Source organism: Solenopsis invicta, chromosome 14 (genome assembly GCF_016802725.1).
Source record: "Solenopsis invicta isolate M01_SB chromosome 14, UNIL_Sinv_3.0, whole genome shotgun sequence".
NCBI lineage: Eukaryota > Metazoa > Arthropoda > Insecta > Hymenoptera > Formicidae > Solenopsis > Solenopsis invicta.
The window spans coordinates 11,359,495-11,379,149 of record NC_052677.1 but is presented as its reverse complement, the minus strand read 5'-3'; the positions used below and the strand labels follow the sequence as shown (position 1 = coordinate 11,379,149).

Genomic DNA, 19,655 nt, shown 5'->3' with positions numbered 1-19,655 from the left:
CGTCTCAAACCGGAGAATTACTCGGCCAATCTTGACTTGACTCTTCTCTTACAAAAATCAAAATCGAGATGTTCACGTGCACCGAGAGAAACAAATGCATTTTTATATGCTTTTTTTTAAATGAAATTTTTTTTAATGCATTTTGATGCAAGCATTTGTTTGTTCTGTTTAAGTAAAAAAATTTACTCCTAAGTAAACAGACATATTATCCCCGAGTATATAATTTTGTATTTTTTTACATTTACATAATGATTTTACAAATAAACTAATAATATTAATTTCTCAGATTAAAAACTTTCTAATTATCTTGAATATAAAAGTAGTCTAACGGTGAATATGTTTTTAGAACCGCAAGAAAAAATTACTTGATTAGAAATCATTTCTTTTATTTTATTTATTATACATAAATATTTTAATTAAGAAATTTTTAACTTGACTGCAAGTTAATAAGCCATTGGCCCCAACGTGTAACTAATTTTACTGTGTTAAGTAAAATTCTTTTGTTGCAAGATATTTTTTCTTTCAATGTAGCTTTTCGGAATACAAAATTCAATATTCGAAAACTTTCGTTGGAGCATTTGCTTGCAAAGGTAACATTAAAAATTGGGCAGTTGCGTGTGCATGTGTGATACAAGACCACGATTTTCTTCTACGACATTTTTGTTAGGAAAGACTCAATTCGAAGCAGACTAAAATATTTATGGTTAGTGAATGAATAGTCTCTTGCTGCTCGCGATTTCCGTCCTTTCTGAAACCCATCGCGTTTTTGAATGACTAATCCAGGAAACAGGGAACTTTGTTCTCCCTGGGATTCGCACTCGACTAGTCCTACCTAGCAGAAGAAAGGCATATCCGCTCAAAGTAAGTAGGAGGCTATAGAAAATGGTGGGAGCACGAAGGAAGGGGACTATTCTACGGGTGAGGGAGCCGAGGGACTTGTGTCGAGGATCAGGTAAAAGGCCCTTGTTCTCCATTGTGCCTCTCGATGAAGCTGACGCCAGTGATAGATACCTTTTCCTAGCACACGCACGTACATACCTACGTAAGTGTGTGTACGATTACACACTACAAATATGTCTTCCGTGCCTTCCACCACGTACGCAGGTTGAAACGCGGAGACCTTTTTTATATCGGCCAAACGTGCGGCAAACCGGCACTTATTTTCTTCTACGAAATCTACCAGATAACGATAGCGTGATGGTACGGTAGTCAGTAACGTCTCATTTCATTATTATCGATTATATTTTCTTGTTATCATTCCTATGCTATTATTAACGCTGTTGAAAATACTTTCGATTGGCACCTTTAACAAAAGGAGATCCTAGGAACTTTTAATTCGTACACGGAAAGAACGCTTTTGCTAAAATATCTAAAAATGTGGATGGATGGAGATCGGAAAATTCACTAATTTTCGTTAAAATCACAAAAAATAATTATGTAGGACGTCTAAACTGCAAGATGCTAGAATATCACGACTTTTTGCAACATTGCTCACCATCCTTCATAATTATTTTGACGGTCTCTCAAAATTATCTTCAGATCTCTACACGGTTGGAAAATTTGTGTTGAATTTAACATGGCATGTCCCAAAAAATCCACTCAAATTTTTGTGTTAATTTAGCACAAGGTAAATATGTTGGAAAGTAACACCACAAATTCTATGTACCAAATTAACACAAAAAGTGTAACACACTTTGATACAATTTGGAAACAAATTGTGGAAGCATATTTCTTCAGTAAAATTAACATTTGTAATATACTGATACGTACATTTTATTAAGTATCTTAGAATTAACGATTCAAAGTTACAATTATTTTTATTGTTATTTATTACAACTATTTTTTATTGTTATTAATTACAACTATTTTTATTTTTATTGTTATTTTTGTTATTTATTCATTTACCCTTACGTTCATTTACTCTTACCGAAATCGTTTTATTTTGACACTAAGAAATGTTGAATATTAATTTAACACGAAATATTTAAACAACATGATAACATTATGTTAAATTAATTCGAATATAAAAATTCAATACAAAAATTTTAACGAGGAACATTTTTAACATAAATACATAATACTTTCTACTGTGTATATCTAATAGCTAAATTGTTAAAAACTTTTTAGTTAATTTTCAGATACTTGAGCAAAATCGTTCTTTCATTTATACCATTTACAGCCATCTACTGCCATATCTAACGACGGATATTTTGTAGCTTTCTATATAATGTTCGCCGAGCTAAACAGTATCAATTTTACGAGACGAGAACTTATCGCTCGATTTTTATGGAAAAATAGAACGCGCAATTTGGTAGAAAAGAAACGAGACTCCCCGATGTCGTGGCTCTTATCTCCCTTTATCTGCTGGTCAGCCGGTATCAATGCTCGATGTTGTTCGGAGTAAATTTAATCAATGGAGGTCTGTCCTCATTACGGATAGTCGCGCATGCCAGAAGCGAAATTGAAAAGCGAGATTGTTGATTATTTTTTTCCTTCCTTTGTCTCTTCTTGTCTTCTTGTATCTGCACCTCTAGAAAAACCGAAGCGGCGCCGGTGACTTTAAATTTAAGGCCCGTACAAAAGATGATTCGCTCCAACCGCGCGTCGAATTGTTCAAACGATTCCGAACAGACGTGATCGAGCTTCACGTTAGTTGAAGAACGGAAATCTATTTTTGGAATTGACCAAAGATTCGACTGTTCGAGCTGTCGGTTCAGCAAGCTCGAGATAAATTCAAAAGCAGTTGGACGTTTGATAAATATTTGAAGACGTAGTTGGTTATTCAGCCGCAAACAGGAACAATCGGCTTTTGTTCTATTTCTCGCAATATAATTGAGATAATTAAGGATGTTTTGGCTTCACCAATTAAAAGCTATCAAAATTTAAAAACTGCAAGCTTCTTAGGCTTATTCTTTTTCTTTTCCTAAAACATTTTAGTAAATGCTCGAATTTTTAGAAAAGAAAAATTTGGCTTATAATAAATGGCTTACGAAGCGAAAACGATCATATTTTGCTGCAGTTTGAATATATAATTTTTAAACAAGTGGATCCAAATGAACCTTTGGACGAACATTTATTAGAGTTTCATTAATACGTGAGAATTTTGATTTAATTCGTAATGTCACTGCTTTGTCAAATTTGCAAATAAATGCTACAAAATGCGATTTTACATCAGAATCAAGAACAAGCAAAAGTTAAATAATTTTTAAACTAATAAGAGATTATAAAAGTTTTATACAGATACACAAATGTAATAATAGAACAATCTATAAAATTAAAATTTTTAGCAGTAAGATATGTACAGGGTTATTGCACCAATCACCAGTAAATGACTATTTTAGAAAAGTACTAAAATAATAAGACTTTAAAATAATGGCAAATTAATTGTATTTTATATGATCTAATTTTCATACCAATTTATTAAAATATCTTTTTTTTTTATTGAAAAACATTATATTAAAATTTCATTTATATGTTCATTGACTAGTTTCATTTTTTATTTATTCATTGACTGGTGCAGTGCCCCTACATCCTAAATAATTTACTTCGCTATTTTGCTTTAATCCAGGTTCGAATTGTTGCAAACACCCGGTGTATGTTCAACGTGCTCGTCTCGTGAAAATATCTTTTGTATTGATGCGTCTGACTTTTGGCCGCACACCAAACGCAAGAAACGTGCAAAATGAATAGAAAGGGTTAATTCGGAATTGTCCCCATACGCGGCACGTGCTCGCGACTATTGAGCTTTCCTCCCCCCTCCCCCCACTTCCCCATCAAACGAGACGAGAGGTCAACGGTTTAACTTCGTTCGCACAATTGGTCCGGATTAACGTCGTAATAAATCTCAATTAGGGTTCGCTCCTACGCCGCACACTCGACCGCCCTTGGGGGAGATCTCGCAGATTTTTTCCCCCCGGCGCAGCGTGTTGGTCCACCGGGGGTTTCCGAACGCCGCGGGACGGCGTTTATTGAGAAGTAATCACCGAGAGGCGCGTGCGACGCGTTTGCATACGGTTATTTATGCGTTTGCGTAAGCTAAATTATCTTTCCCTGCATAAATCCCGGTCCCTTCCAGCAAATATCATTTCTCTTCGGCGGAAATAAATGGATAGCTAGATAAGATGAACCACGTCCCGGTTTATTAATGCAAAAATCTACGCGTTTATTATCCCCCTTTTTTTATTTAAATGTGTCATTTGAACCACTTTTCCTCGTTAAACGACGTAAACAGTTTAGAAATTCTCTGGCGTGAAGAAACCAACGATCAGCAAAACTACTTGTCACGCAGATTTCTCGAAGCTTGCCGCTCGATCTCTTCCAAGATCCGTAGTATACTTCGATTATTGTTAGAAAGAACGTTTCATGCAAACTACTAGAAAAGATAAAATTCTCTCCACCGACCATCAATTATTTACATATGTGTATATTGCAGTACCGTCGCGCGTGCGTTACTTGAGAATCTCTCGAAGTCTATCATGATACAAAGCGGTAGCTGCTCGATGTTTAAACAAACGAATTCATTCGCCCTAGCATCTTCTTTTCATCTCTCTCTCTCTCTCCAGCTCCGCTCTTCCGACGTTGGGCGAGTCTCTTGATTCATCGATTGATCAGCATTATACGAAAGCTAGCTCTGCATTTGCGCGTAATGCAATTGATCAATCGATGAATTAAAAAAACTCGTCCGCTCTCCTTACGTTTCAAAACCACGAAAACATTCGAAGATTACCGTGTTTCACGCAGAATCGTTTCGCGCCTAGACTCTCGGAATAAGATGACTTGGACCAAACTCCGATTAATTTAACCGGCAGAATTTCGCTTACCGCAAAATTTTTTATGCAATTCGTTACTCCGTTCTAATCTCCCTTTCAAAACGACCAAAATCGTGCGTAAGCAAAACAGTCATTGATCAAAATGATCAAAATAATCATTTTGATCATTCGATAAATTAATCGCCGTTGAAAAAGCCAGGTCGCCTGCAAGTTGAAGAGAGTCACCGTGCACGTCACGGTAAAATTGTCGTTATCACGATCGCGAGGACGATAGAATAACATTGCGTAATCGAGAGGGTGGGGGAGGGGGAGGGGGGCGACTTACCGGTGGCGCAGATGCCGCCGATGATCCAGACGAGGCAGACACCGGCGAGAAGGCCGCGCGTCCTCGCGGAGGCCGCCGCCGCCGCCGGCCGCTGCACCATCCTCTCGCCTCGCCGTTGCGCGACGTTGACCTCACTCCCTCCTCCTCCGCCTCCTCCTCCTCCTCGTCTTCGTCTGCCGCCTTCTTCTCCACCGTCGTGGCCCGCTGCTCCTTCGCTCACAGCCGCCGCGCGTAAGATGCTGGCTGCGGAAGCGCGCGCGGGCTCACGCCAATCGCGGCGATCCGCGCCGCGTCCCCGTCTCACGCCACTCGCGACTCGCATTCCGCGATGCTCGTAGTCCCGTCCCCTCCGTTTCCTCCGCTGGATCGCGTTCGAAGGAGGCGCGAGGCGTGCGAACGCGCTCGGGCCGCTCGGACTCGCGTCCTTCTTCTTATTCAGCAAGATCCGTGGACGAGCGGCGGGCGCGCGCGGGGGGAAAAGTGGCTCGCGTGCCCTACAGAGAGAGAGAGAGAGAGAGAGAGAGACAGAGAGAGAGAAAGGAGGAGAAACGACGACGAAACGGCGAAAAGGTGTATATGCCAGCAAGCGGTGGACGAACGCGGTTGATGATGAAACGAAAATCGTGCGTGTTATTCCTCGCGAAGCGATCTCGCGTCCTCTTCGCCCTCTCGCTCTTCCTTTCACACACACACGCGCGCGCGCGTGCGTGCACACATGCACACACACGCACGGTCCCTCTTCTCTCTTCGTCGCTCCGCACGCGAGACGTCAGGTCCGTGAGAATCCACAGGAGTCGGCGATGGGAGGTAACCCGTATCGATCGAGATCGATCGTCCTCCTTCGTCCTTCTCGTTCGCTCTCGAATGTTCGCCGTTCGGTCGTGGGATCGGCCGAGGCGATCCCCGCGACGTGACCGATCGCGATTCGGTTATTTTCACTCTCGTCGACGACGCGACGCGCGCTTGAACTTGCCGCGAGGATCGCGTGTGGAATACGCACGCACGCACACGCGGGGCGTTCGCGGTGTCAAGGAGAAAAACATTCGACGGCGACGAAGAACTCTGTTCGCCACCCGCGAACAGACTTCCCGCTCAGCGGCAGGGAAGGCGACGCGCACACGTTCACCTGGTAACACCTGGCAACACCTGGCGAAGGTGTCTCACAACACCGTTAAAACCGCTCGCGGACAACTTCGCGGGGGATAACGGGCGGGACGCCGGAAGGAATGCGACGACCTCGTTCGCGAGCCGCGCGAGATTGGCCCGCCACCCTCCTCCTTCGGCGACGACGGTCGTTTCGATGACTCGGGGACGCCCGTTCGGGGTGCCCGTTGCGGTTGACGCGCTTGCACCGCGTCGCTCGGCGAACGCGTTCGGACGACGGGCGAGGAGCGTCAACTTAAAATCGCGTGCACGCGCATGCCCGTCGCAGCCACTACTGACCGGCCAATCGTCGCTGCTCGCGCTTCTCGCCCGACCGCGTTCGCCAACGCATCGGCGGGCGACCGACGTTGCGGCTAGGAAACTCGTCGGCGACCAATCGAACGCCGCCGCAGCTAGGGAATTTCTGAGAGCGGTTGCGAGCAGAGATTCGTTTGTGAATGTGTTTGCGACAGCCTGACACTTGTTGAATGCAAAGAGGAGAGACTAGCAAATTTCGCAACTGCGATCGTGACAATTTGCGAGATGATCTTCTTGAAAGTTTTCCCGTTAAATGTCGTATATCTCTGATCAAAATTTTTCCCAAATTTTTTATATGGATTGGAATACTTTTCAGAAATAGATCTATTTCATGTATGTAAATTCTGAAATATTTTAAGATTTCTCACTCTAAAAACTTTAAATTTCTCAGATTTCGTGATTTCATCGAAAATTATAAAATGATAAATCTTATTTCGAAATTCATGTATGTATATGAAGAATTCTTCTAAAAAAGACATATGTAGGACTTTCTCAACATTTCTGAAATGTGTCTAAATTCGTATGTAAATCTGGGAAATTTTTAAAATATTTATAAAATTCGGAAAACTTTTACATTAAATTTTAAATGTTTAGAAAAAGATTTTCACCTGGAGTCTCTAATATTTAAAAAATAAAAATCTGAATAAATTGACCAATGGATTTAACTCAAGCAGAACATACTGTTCGCTGATCGCTTCGACCAGCTCCGTCTCGTAGTCGCTTTCAAAGATTCAAGATCCTTCTTCTCTCGATTTTACTTAGCACAAACGTGCGACACTTGATTCGTTTTCGGCATCCCCGGTACTCGTGCTCGTCAAAAATTCGAGATACGGGATACAGGGCAACGGAGAAGACGCGATTGAACGCGCGACGCGACTTCATTCCATCCCGACTGATCATTGTCGTCTGAGCGACACGAAGGACCCCGATTCTCCTCACGACGATTCGCCTTGATTCATACTTGGCACGAACGCGCGAGCTTTCGTTTTCGGAACTCTCGAAACCCTCCCGGTGCTCACGCGTGGCGGAAACTCGGAATAAGAGGCAACGGAGAAGCTGCGAAACACGATTGAACGCGACGCGACTTCGCACCATGCATTCGACACGACAGACATCGATACGAAGGCCGACACTTGATTTTCAGCAGTCCACGACACTCTCGAAACACTCGCTCGCATCAAACACTCGTACGAGATGACGAGGATACGAGTTGAAATGCGCTGCGACGCGCTGCGACGCACCGCGACCTTCTGCCGTGCTCCCTAACCGATCGACTGCTGGCACTGCGTACTGCGACCTGCGTAGCTGCGTGACTAGCGCGTGATCATCCCCACTCCCCCACACGCCTGCGCGCCACTGCGTCGCTATCGCCGCTGCTACGCAGTGCCAGCAGTCGGTCAGTTAGGGAGCACGGCAGAAGATTATGATGCATCGCAGCGCATTTCAACTCATTATCCTGGACGAGTGTTTGATGCGAGCGAGTGTTTCGAGAGTGTCGTGGACTGCCGAAAGTGAAATATCGGCCTTCGTATACCGACATCCGTCGTGTCGAATGCATGATGCCGTGTTTAGTCATGTTGTGCATCTTAATTCTCCGCTGCCTCATATCCCGAGTTTCCGACGCAGAAAGAAGATTATTGCAAGCAGCAAGTGCAAATCTTGCGAAGGAAATGCAGGCTCAAGCTGAAGAAAAATATATGATTATTTTAGATTGCTACCTCAATTATTTGATGAATTATTAAAATTAGTTGGACCTGTTATGACCAAAAAACAAGTAATTCGGGATTTCATCTTGCCTGAAACTCGACTATACATAAAACTACGGTTTTTAGCAGGAGATAGCATGAAATCAATATCGTAATGATAATTATTTTATGAATTAGTAAAATTAATAAATTCATTATTTATGAATTAATTAAGTCTTTTGCTTTTCTTCGTGACAACACGTGAAAGACGAATACATGCGCAGAAGTTATTCCGCTAAAAATGGAAAAAGAAAACGACAAAATCAGCCGAATGAAGCCGCTATCAATCATAAACGTTCCGCAGTTTCGCCATTCGCCATCTCATGTGAGCGTACCCTTAAACTTACCGCCGCAAGCGAGGGAATAAAATCTCTTTGAACTTTCGAAAATTCTTCGACTCGAAAGATTTCGAACGTTTTCTTGACGAAACTTTGTTAAAACAGTCGTTTACCATTTACTGCGCAAGTGCGTGACTGCGCGCTTCTATCGTTGCGTTCCGAAAGTCTTTCTAAAGTGTATCACTTCAGAGGCAGAGCTCGTAGGTAAGAAATACTCCACTGCAAGAGTGCGCTGAGTGTCTGTTGAATGCTTTTCATTTACATTCAGTTGGTAGCGCGGATATTTGTTCGTCCCGCCAATACGTCGGTGTCGGGTGTCGGCAGGTGTCGGTGCTCTCATCTGCTCTCATCTGTTTGACCACGCACGAGATCTGAGCGTGAACGGACTGTGCTTATTTTGAGTAGTATCTTGCATCGTGTCTCAATTTCCAGCCTCCGCTCTCCGCCTTGAGTTTTGTACCGAAATGCATCGGATCGCCGTCCTATACCGTATTCATTCGCACCGTTTGTAAAACGTGCTCAGCCGCGCAATTCACTTCAGAGCAAATGATGACCCAGGAAAGTCAGGTTGAGTGCGACGTAAACATTCACTTTGTCGTACCGAAACATCTAGACTCCGAAGATGTTTGCAGCGAGCAAATGTGGCAGGCGTTTAACGTTCGTACATTCTCGTATTTCACTATGTAATCAAAATGTTTCCGTCTCCGTTTCTCGAAGCATTAATTGAGATTATAGAGACGAAACTTTTATTTTATTTATTTTATTGTTTTAATTTTTTTTTTTTTTTTTAGAAATGCAGTGAGCTAGGATTGAATCCAGAATGGGTTAGCGAGGAGGTTTGCAATAACATGAAGCCAGTGAAAAATGATGTATTTATTATAGAGGAATTTGAAGGTGATCTTTTTGAGAAATTAAAAGATTACAAATGCTCGTAAGTTTATAAAGAACTAACTTTGTTATGGACTAATTTTTAAAATAAAATATTAATTTCTAGTTAATCCTAGACTGCTACAGTGGATGAATTTTTATCCAAGTACTAATTCAGTTTAATACAGTTTATGTAGTATTAAATTTTGATAGTTTGAAATAACATTTAATAAAGTTTTTTGTTACAATTGTCTTACTTAAGTCATTATAATACTTTATAACCTATAAAATAAATATTAAAAAGCATTTAAAAAGTTCTTAATTATATAAGTGTTAATGTAAGAAAAATATGAATAGGATTTTAGGATTAATGTTTATGTTACAACAATAAATGTGTATTTTATGATTTAATTTAATATGTTAGTAAAAAATGTCTAAGTGAAGGGATATTTAATTGCTGAATTATATTTTAGCAGAATTGTATCACCAAAGTGCCTGCTTATTTGTTTTACAAATGGAGAATCAATACCAGAAGGGAAAAGCCCAATATACACAACTGCTATGAGAAAAATGTGTATATGTGCATCAGGTTTCAATCAAGAAACCAAGGTACAACTATTGTGCAATTTTCTGTAAAAATACTTTGATTGTTTGCAAGAGTGACAGTTTTAATCATTATTACAGGATTGGATACAACAACGGGTTGAATATATGGGTGGCTTTTTTACAAAAAAATTCAGAGGTTGTGTAACACATTTAGTAGCAGATTCTGTAATGTCCGCAAAATATGAGGTAAGATTATTTATTTAAATATAATATATCATTAATTTTTAATTAGCTTTTATGAAAAATAAATTGTATATATAGAATTTTGTGTGATTAAAATGCAGTGCAATGGCTTTTCAGGGTGCTGTAGAAATAAAGATACCAGTTATGACAAAAGAATGGATAGAAGCTGTCTGGAAAGCAAATTTGAAGGAGGTGATTAGAGCAGATGATGAGACTTTTGATAAATATAAATGTCCAGTTTTTATGAATCTAATAGTAACCTCAACAAATCTTCACAAAAGTCAGAAAGAAGAAGTTAAACGTGTGATACATAGCCATGGAGGAGTGAGTTAAATTTTATGTATATGTAATAATAATAATAGACTTATTTGTTTTTACTTAAAGTTATGTATTATCTCTAAAATTAATGTATATAACAATATTGAAAAAATTTAGTAATTTGCTGTAATGTTATATTTTCTTATTGTAGACATTTATGGGTCCTCTTGATGGAACAAAAGTTCGAGTGGTTTTAGCCTCCGAAAACGGTCCGTTGAGCGATAAACTAAAGTACGCTATGGAAAATAATATTCCTTGTCTGAAACTTGATTGGATGTATGAAAGTATTAAAGTAGGATACGCTCTACCTTTCCGTAACTTTATTATTAAATCTGTGAAAGCATGTTCAACACCAGAAAAACCAAATAGTATGTATATAATGTAGAGAGTAAATTGTATTTTAACAACTTAAGTAGTTATATTAATTACTTTAGTATAATGATTAAATTGAAAATTAATAATGGAATAAACAGCATTTTTTAATCTATTTTTTAGCTCGAGAATTGCTTAACTGTTCTGAAATTAGCTCTATAGCACATGATAAACATCAAAATAATTATATAAATGAAACTCTTAGTTCGACGATATCAAATTTTTCTCGTGTACATACAGTAACTAGTAAATTTTCCGACGGTAAGTATTTATCACTGAATATTAATATATACTGAAATTATTTTTATAATTCAAGTGAGCATACTTGTATTTTCTTTTGTGTAGTCACTAAGCTAAACGTTTTGGACCGACTTACTTTCGGCGAAGCAAAGTCAGCTGGACCATTTCTGGATGGATGTAATGTAAATTTTTCTTGAAGTTTTTATAGTACACATTATGCTTTTTTTTTTTTTTTAAATTTCAACTTTATGAGCATTATCTTGTTTGCAGATTTATCTTGTTGGATTTGTGACAAGTGTTAGAGATAAACTGAATAGAATATTAAACGTTGGCGGTGCAACGCGCCTTGATGACGTATCTGATGCTGTGACACATGTGATTGTTGGCGACGAGAATAAAGCCTCTACAGAACTGAAAATGATTAAATCAAGAGGTTTATGGTATGTAATGCCGGGTGAATAAAACAATTTATTTTTGCTGTAATTTTTTTAACTTATATAAACTAGGTATAAAATAAATAAAGCTTACATTTATATATATTTACTTATAATTTAAAAAATAAATTTTAAAAAATGTTGTTTTTCTTAAATGTAAATAAAGATTGTGTTTTCAAGTTTTATCAAAAGTTTATTACATATGTATAAATATCAAATATAATTTATATAAACTGTATATAGATGAACTTTTTAATTAGCATTTTTTTGTTTTTATAATTTTAATTTTTTAATATATATATTATTTTGCACAGTCCTTACATATTGAACATAGACTGGTTAGAGGAGAGCATTAAGCTGAAACGACCTGCATCGGAAGAAAACTTTTTATTTGAAGCAAAAAATGAAGCATCTAAGAAAAATGTGGAGACACCTGCTTCACCGCTCAGTAAGAAGGTATTTAAAATAATTTATATTTGTTGAAAACTTATAATATTTCGAATTTTCTAGAATGTAGATGTTTCATTAAACTATGTTTTTATAGTGTTTTTTTTTTAAGTAATTCTTTTTATGAATAAACAAAAAATAATTAAAAAATAATCTGGAATTTTGAATTATTTATTAATATTATAACATTATATTAATAAATGTTTACTATTACATATTTGTTTTAGTATATTGAAGTATTACAATGATTAATGTATATTTGTATATTATTTTAGAACTTACAATTGTTGCAACGACCAAAGAGACCTCCTGTGCCATCTTTTAAAAAAGTTGCACCTGAAAATGAAAATGAGCAACCTGATCTCGTACAACAATATTTGCAAGAAAGTAACGGTAATGCAATAATACAGATTATCTTTTCTAATAAAATATTTGTATTATATATTTTACAAGCATATTTTATACACATATTTATATACTAATGAATTTGAAACAAAACAATATTTTCCGGCGTTTATAAGAATATTAAATTGGTTTACACTAAGATTTTTATAAAATATATTCAATGGATGAATATCATGTGAATGTGATTGATGCCTCATTATAAGTATTGTAATTGCATTATAGATTCATGTAGTGTTAATAGTGTGCGGGAATTTACGAAACCTATTTCAGAAGGTAAAGATCAAGAAAATTTAAATGACACTAAATATGTGCGCACCAGTGAAATTTGTTCATTAAATGTTGCACCAACCAAAAATATGGAAAATGATAATACTGTGCTGCTCAGCCAAAATTGCACAGTGAATGAACAATTGTTCAAAGGTAATTGCAGTTTTATTCTTATTTTAGTCATATATATTTTTACTAGTGATTTTTTAGGAAATGTTAATAATTTATATATTAATATAGACTTTTGAATGTGCAGGTTTAACATTTGTTGTGACTGGTTTTGACAATGAGGACAATCACATAGAGGAAACAATTGTAATGTTGGGTGGACGCTTAATTTCGAAAACCTATAATGGTATCCCAGATTACGGTGTTGTGCCTGTGCAAGGAGCACCCTTACAACATACTGTGAATGAAATCGTGAGCCATTTGTTTATCGTAAGTATTTTTTATTAATTCTTTATTTTTTTTAATTAAAAACTTTTTTATGTTTTCAACAATTTAAATCTATTCTTTACTAATAAATAAAATCACATTTAATCTTTTTAAAAATATAGGTAATGATATCTATATAACATTGTCAATTTTTTTATTTTAATAGGAAGATTGCATAAAACAGGAGCAAATCGTGGAATTGAAATATTATCACAGACCAATATCTATTAGAAAACGTTGTAATCCATTATCTGAATGTGTCATAACGATGAGCATGTATACTGGAGTCGAACGAGATTACCTTTCAACATTGGCTATGGAACTTGGGGCTATGTAACGAATATTAACCATATATAGTATTACATCACATAAAACGAAAATTTGGCATTAAAATCCATATATATATAGGATTTACATTTTCATGTGCATAATGGGAATATGGATTATACTATATGAAAAAATTAGTCATAAATAGAAACTTTGATAAGCATTTCCTTTTAATATTTCTAGATGTCAAGATATGTTTGCGCGAAAAGTTAATGCTGAAAAGAATACACATGTCAGTACGCATCTGGTTTGCCCGTCCCCGGAAGGAAACAAATATAATGCGGCTGTGAGATGGAAATTGCCGGCTGTCACTGCTGAATGGTTGAAAACTTGCGCAGATCAATTAACATTCGTAGACGAAACCCCATTTCTTGTTGGAGAAACAAGAGGTAAATTGATTTATATTTAGTCATCAATTATTTATTACATGCATTTTTTTGTTTGTTTTTTTTGTATTAAATTTCAATTTTAAGGCTTATATTATGATATTATTGTAGTAAACTCATTATAAATGAGAATACTACAAATTTCAATATTCTGTCTAATAATTGAAGAAGTTATTTTTTACTTGTTTAAAATTTATATTTAAAAAATTAAAATTTAATATAGTTTGTAAATCTTTGTTTCTGTGTTTGTATATAATTTAATGTACATATGTATCAAAAGCACCTGATAGATCAAATATCACCAGCCAAACAAATCTTTTGAGCGAGAGTAGGTTAGATTTGTCTGGAGAAGCCACATCAAGAAACATTATTACACCGAAACGTCGTTTATCTCAATTTAAGGTGGGTATTATTACAAGATAGGACATTAATATTTTTTTTATCTTTACAATATATTTATCTTTACAATATATTAATAACAAATGATATTAATGCAAATGGAATTTAACATATTTATCAAAATTTTATTTATTAAGTGCAATTAAAATTATTTAGCGTATATACTGCAAGATTTATTTCGGTTTAGAAGTTTAATGATGTTAAATAGGACGCCGGTGAAACTCCATTAATAAATAAGAGGCTCAGTCTCGTAATGCACCAAACACCACAATCACCGTTTCACGTGTCCACACCAGAGACTCCGTATGGACAGGTCTTTAAGCCCAATCCTTCGCCGGACACACGAAAAGGGTGGATTAAATGGGTGGATAATTTTCCAGATTTACAAACATCAGAGCCGCCGTTCAAACGACGCCCGCCTAGCACTGTGAGTAGCGTCTTCTTGATTAAAAATAATTTCTATTTATGTACTTGAGTTAATGTACTATAATCAAGCACTATTTGCAGCCGCTTTCCGATTTGAAGAGGCAGTTATGGGAAAAAATAAAGAACGCAGGTCAAATTGAAAAGGTAAAACAAATATGTTCAGAAGCTGTATAATCGTTGTTGCGAATATTTTGTAATATAATTTTTTATAACGCAATTTTTTCTAACAAAATTATAATAAAGCTACTATTTTTATTGCTTTTAGGAACATGAATCGAATGAAGTGAGGCATAATGATTCCATTACGGAGAGAGGTGCAGAGCAGATCGATGATCAGTCTAACAAAACTGCTCCGTCAATTTCTACGTCTATTATACAAAAACTTGACTTTAATGAAGAAGATAACCCGATACCAAATAATGAAATAAACATGTACGTATTTCTATCAATAAGATACAATAAATGGAATTAATAAGATAAAGTATATACAGTAATAAGACAGAAATATTTTGAAAGTTATAACGTTATATGAAACATTTTATTATAATTGTTATACTTTTAAAAAGATACCTTTGGTTTTTTATGATGTGTTATTGCATTTACTAATACTGATAAGAGAGATTTAAATTTCGCTTTGTTATGAATAGGCAAATAGCGCAGTTGGATCAAATGCTACAACGAACATCGAGTACTCCTGAAAATAGACACTCGCTGTCCTGGGAAAATATGAAGACGTACAACGAAACTTCTGATCATATACAAAAATGCAAGTATTCATATATCATGACATTGCTGAACAGATATTTTTAACTTTTTTGCATAATACTCACTGACTTTTATTTTACAAACATAGGTATAATAAAGGATTCGCAGCCTATCGATGCCATTGTATGGGAAGATCCGGATCATCCAAAGCGAGTATGCAATGATTTTTTTTCCTTTTTAAACGATTTTCACACATTTGAAAATACATGAATACAAACTTTATTTTTGACACATTCATTAGCTTTCTTAAATCTACTTAAAATATACATTTTAATATAGTTTTTACATTCTTTTTATGCAATAAAAAATAAAAGGAACAAGTGTAAAAATTCCATAGGGCATATATAATTTGATGTTTATATGTTATATGAAACTTATACAATTTTTTAATAGAATTTATTATATTATCTTAACTGTTTTGATCAAAATGAGATAAATTTTAGTATAAGGATTTTTGACACTATATCGATATTAATTTTTCATTTTTCGCAGATTTTATAGCCATTACTTTTCATAAATTCACTTAATTGTTCTTTACAGTCAATCTTGGATAAACGGTCGAGTAAAGATAATCACAGCAATGTAATTAGCGAAGAACATGTCGACGAAAATCTCGAGGAACATGAATGTAGATCATCGATAAAACGAAAATTTATGCTGTCGGGTATAAAGGTATTACACTTTTTGATATAACAATGCTATTTGATTTCAATAATTATTTTAACATATTTTAATAGGAAAAAAATGCATACGAACAAGTGATAAGAGACCTAGGCGGAGAGGTGTCGACGGATGCAAATTTCGACAACAGTGCCACGCATCTCTTGTGCATCAGGCTTTCCAGAAACGAAAAAATGCTTGGTAGTGTAGCTGCTGGAAAGTGGGTCCTACATTGCTCATATCTACGTGATTCTGAACAAGATGGAAAATTTCTCGACGTTAGTATATTTCTTAATATTAAGGACAAATCAGGGAACTAATATGCTGATTCTTAAGAGTACATTTTTCTCTCAATTTCTTAAATTGAGAGAAAAATAAAATTAATTGTATTTGATTTGTATTACGTTTAACTTTTTACGATATCATTCGCGAATAATATTTTTGTAGGAAGAAGAGTATGAATGGGGCAACCCAAAGAGCAAAAATAAAATTCCAAAACCAAATGGTGAAATCGAGATTGCAATCGCAGCTGCCGTTTATAGGTGGCGACTGAAATTGCAGAAAGAATTGCATGGTCCATTTTCCAATATAGTGGCTCTGTTAATGGTTTCCGAAGAGAAATATGATCAGTTTAAGAGACTGATTAAAGCTGGTGGCGGCATGGTCGTGCAAGCAAAGTACGTATCAATAAAATTTTTTTTTTCCATAAAAAGAGAAAAAAGTTATCCGTTATCGAGATTATTTGTTATCGTGATCCTTTCAATTTGATTGTAGACCTCCTTACGATGCTAATCTGTCTGGACATAAAATCACACATTGCTTTGTTAATGTAAAACAGGTAAGCATTATTTTATTTCTTAGAATAAATTATAAAATACAATGCAATTCAGTTAATGTTTTTTTTTTTTCAGAAATTTTTTTAGTTAATTATAAATTATTTAGATTACACACACACACACACACACACAGACACACACACACACACACACACACACAAAATTGACAATTTAATACTGAATATACAACTTAAATAGAGAAAAATAAATTTATTTTAAAATAATTGATTTTATTGTAACTTACAAAGATTGGAACAAAAAATGATAAGAAATGCTTGTTGCCCTGCAGAAAATTTATAATTGTATATTTATATGCATTACAGCTAATGTATAATTTGTTTTGAAGATAAGATATTTAATTGTTATAAACAGGTAAACCAGCCAGTAGATTGGGCTATGCTGGCTAGCAAAGGCATCCTCTGCTTCTTGCCGCAATATCTCAGCGATTATCTGACGGCAGAGACGCCGCTTAATCCACGGGATTGCGTACTCCCAGAATTCAAGAAATACTTGACGCTACTGCCCAAGTAGCCAGAGTAGAATCAAAATTGTGCTTAATTTATAATTCATGCATCAATGGTTTTTATCATATTGATATATTACAATACTATATTGTTGCATAGCGTTCATAGTTCAGTGTATATAGCGAATTCATAATCTTGGTATCAATGAGCCAAAATCAAGATTTCTTATAAACATAAGTGATCAATTGACTGATTAATATAAAATTTATCTATTTCATGACAGTCATATATTTTGTATAATTGTTTTATGAAAGAAATGTTTTAAAATGCCTGTTTTTCGAAAGTATAATCATGAAGTATCTGGTAGAGTCAAATATTCGACAGAATTAAAAAATATTTTTTGTGTAATATTTAGGAATGTGCGGGTACCCGAAATTACGGGTACCCGAGTTTCGGGTCGGATCGGGATTTTTTTTTCGTGATCGAGTCGGGTTCCGAAATCCTGTTGGAACCCGAAATCGAGACAAAGTCCCAAAATTTTGTAAATTTTGAGTACTCGGATTTAAAATTGGGTCAAAGAGTGGTCACAGATCTAAATACCTTATACACTAATGTGAGAAAAAAATTACTAAATTTTAATAATTATTTGTTTAAATATTGCCCTAATAAAATTTTTTCCGAACGTAAATATATATTTATTTAATACAAGGAATGACCATTAATTTATCATTTTTTATTAAGTAAATACTTATGTACTGTAAGTAAATATTTCATTAGCAGTATTGAAATTTAATTCAATATAAACGAAATGCCTTACGTAAATTTAGTAATTTTTTTCTCACATCAGTGTCTAAAGTATCTAGATCTCTGACCGCTACTTGACCCGACTTTAGATCCGAGTACTCAAAATTACAAAATTTTGGGATTCCGTTTTGACTTTGGGTCCCGACCCAATTTCGGGACTCGACTCGATTTCGGATCCGACCCGATTTCGGATACCCGTAAGTTTTGGTTACCCGAAATTTTTCGGGTACCCGAACTTAACAAACTTTCGGGTCCCGACCCGATCCCGAATTCTTAGGTACCCGCACACCCCTAGTAATATTTAAATAGACACATATCATTATTTTTGTATCATATCAATAAAATATTCAAATAATTGTAAGAAAAGTTATTGTATACTGTAGAAAGTTCACTAATAATCACAGAAATTATTTCCACTGCAAAGAGTCATTCATGTCCTACTATCATATCTGTTAGACCAAATATTTCTAATACATACTAAAATAATAAATATAAAAATTGTAACAGTGATGTATTTTTGGTTAACGCATCTTCTTGAAGTTCAGCAGGAATTCTACTAGAACTGATGGCGTGGTGATGACTATATTTCATTCATCGACGAGGACGATTCCATGAGGGATTCAACGCAACCTCGCAATCTCGTAGAACTGCTATCAGTTTCACAGCTATTGGCAAAATTCCTACCCGCATACCTAACGATTAAATGGAATTAAATTGCAGAAGATGCATTAAAGTGCATTAAATTTTTTATTCCGAATTAATGGTTTTATAAATTCAAGTCGCACATATAATAATCATGTAATGACTATGCACTTTACGCAATCAAAACCCCGAACAAAAAATTGAAAATTAATATGCTTGTAATTAACGACGGACTACTTCGAATCACAGCTCAAGATTTATAGACAAACTAAATTCCCATATTTTAGAAAATTATTGTCCAAAATAAAAAAAAATACTTAAATTATTTAATATTCTTTTGTTGTCAACTTTTCTACTGCAGTTTTTCCTGTTAATTTCTGTGACACCTAGTATATTGAATGTAGCATTTGTTATGTATTGATAAATGACTTAGCAAATTTCTTTGATATTATATTTTTTATCGTTCTTGCTTATCATGCGTATTTGCTGCATTTTTACTTTTAAGTTACATAACATCTTATTTATTTTGTCAAAAAAACTTAAAAGAGTATGCATATCAATAGTACAAGTAATGAGTTTAATTAAAAGCCTCTTTTACATGGAAAATAATTTTAAAAAATTCTCTTTTACAAATTAATTGACAATTTCATTTATTAATTTGTTACATTAATAACAATTATGTTTTGTACAATTTTTGAAATCATTGTTTCTTGAAAGCATACTCATGTATTGCT

The 19,655-nt window shown here is 35.5% G+C and overlaps 2 protein-coding genes across 11 annotated transcripts in view; one reads left to right on the top strand and one right to left on the bottom strand.

Annotated features, from left to right (window-relative positions):
- The window catches only part of LOC105199239 (protein sidekick), a 41,017-nt gene extending 35,427 nt beyond the window's left edge, over positions 1-5,590 (bottom strand). For 6 of the 7 annotated variants that reach the window (XM_039457616.1, XM_039457617.1, XM_026137954.2 and 3 more), the window contains exon 1: positions 5,095-5,590. In XM_039457616.1, the coding sequence (XP_039313550.1) occupies positions 5,095-5,416 (322 nt within the window). In that variant the 5' untranslated portion in view covers positions 5,417-5,590. The remainder of the gene's footprint in view (positions 1-5,094) is intronic. The other variant, XM_011166234.3, reaches the window with a different exon arrangement.
- Positions 5,591-8,925: 3,335 nt separating this feature from the next.
- Positions 8,926-19,165, top strand: LOC105199254 (DNA topoisomerase 2-binding protein 1). Of its 4 annotated transcripts, none has more exons than XM_026137963.2 (26): positions 8,926-9,295; positions 9,430-9,569; positions 9,982-10,114; positions 10,190-10,297; positions 10,412-10,618; positions 10,764-10,980; positions 11,108-11,245; positions 11,330-11,406; positions 11,495-11,664; positions 11,973-12,114; positions 12,381-12,498; positions 12,733-12,930; positions 13,034-13,215; positions 13,379-13,545; positions 13,723-13,928; positions 14,206-14,327; positions 14,533-14,751; positions 14,832-14,894; positions 15,016-15,182; positions 15,398-15,516; positions 15,604-15,668; positions 16,056-16,187; positions 16,253-16,453; positions 16,623-16,852; positions 16,950-17,013; positions 17,384-19,165. In XM_026137963.2, exons 1-26 carry the CDS (start codon positions 9,185-9,187, stop codon positions 17,540-17,542), a joined length of 3,855 nt encoding a protein of 1,284 aa, XP_025993748.1. In that variant the 5' UTR covers positions 8,926-9,184; the 3' UTR covers positions 17,543-19,165. The 4 variants fall into 4 exon arrangements, with proteins under 4 accessions (XP_025993748.1, XP_039313340.1, XP_025993747.1 ...); XM_039457406.1 differs by having other exon boundaries at positions 9,979-10,114; positions 12,781-12,930; XM_026137962.2 differs by having other exon boundaries at positions 9,979-10,114.
- The last annotated feature ends 490 nt before the right edge of the window (positions 19,166-19,655 follow it).

What these genes read in the sequence shown, in the direction of transcription:
- LOC105199254 (XM_026137962.2), top strand. Translation starts at nt 9,185, where the DNA reads ATGATGACCCAGGAAAGTCAGGTTGAGTGCGACGTAAACATTCACTTT. An exon ending in TCGTGAGCCATTTGTTTATC is followed by an intron (nt 13,216 to 13,378) that starts GTAAGTATTTTT and finishes TTATTTTAATAG; the next exon opens with GAAGATTGCATAAAACAGGA. An exon ending in TCTTGTTGGAGAAACAAGAG is followed by an intron (nt 13,929 to 14,205) that starts GTAAATTGATTT and finishes ATGTATCAAAAG; the next exon opens with CACCTGATAGATCAAATATC.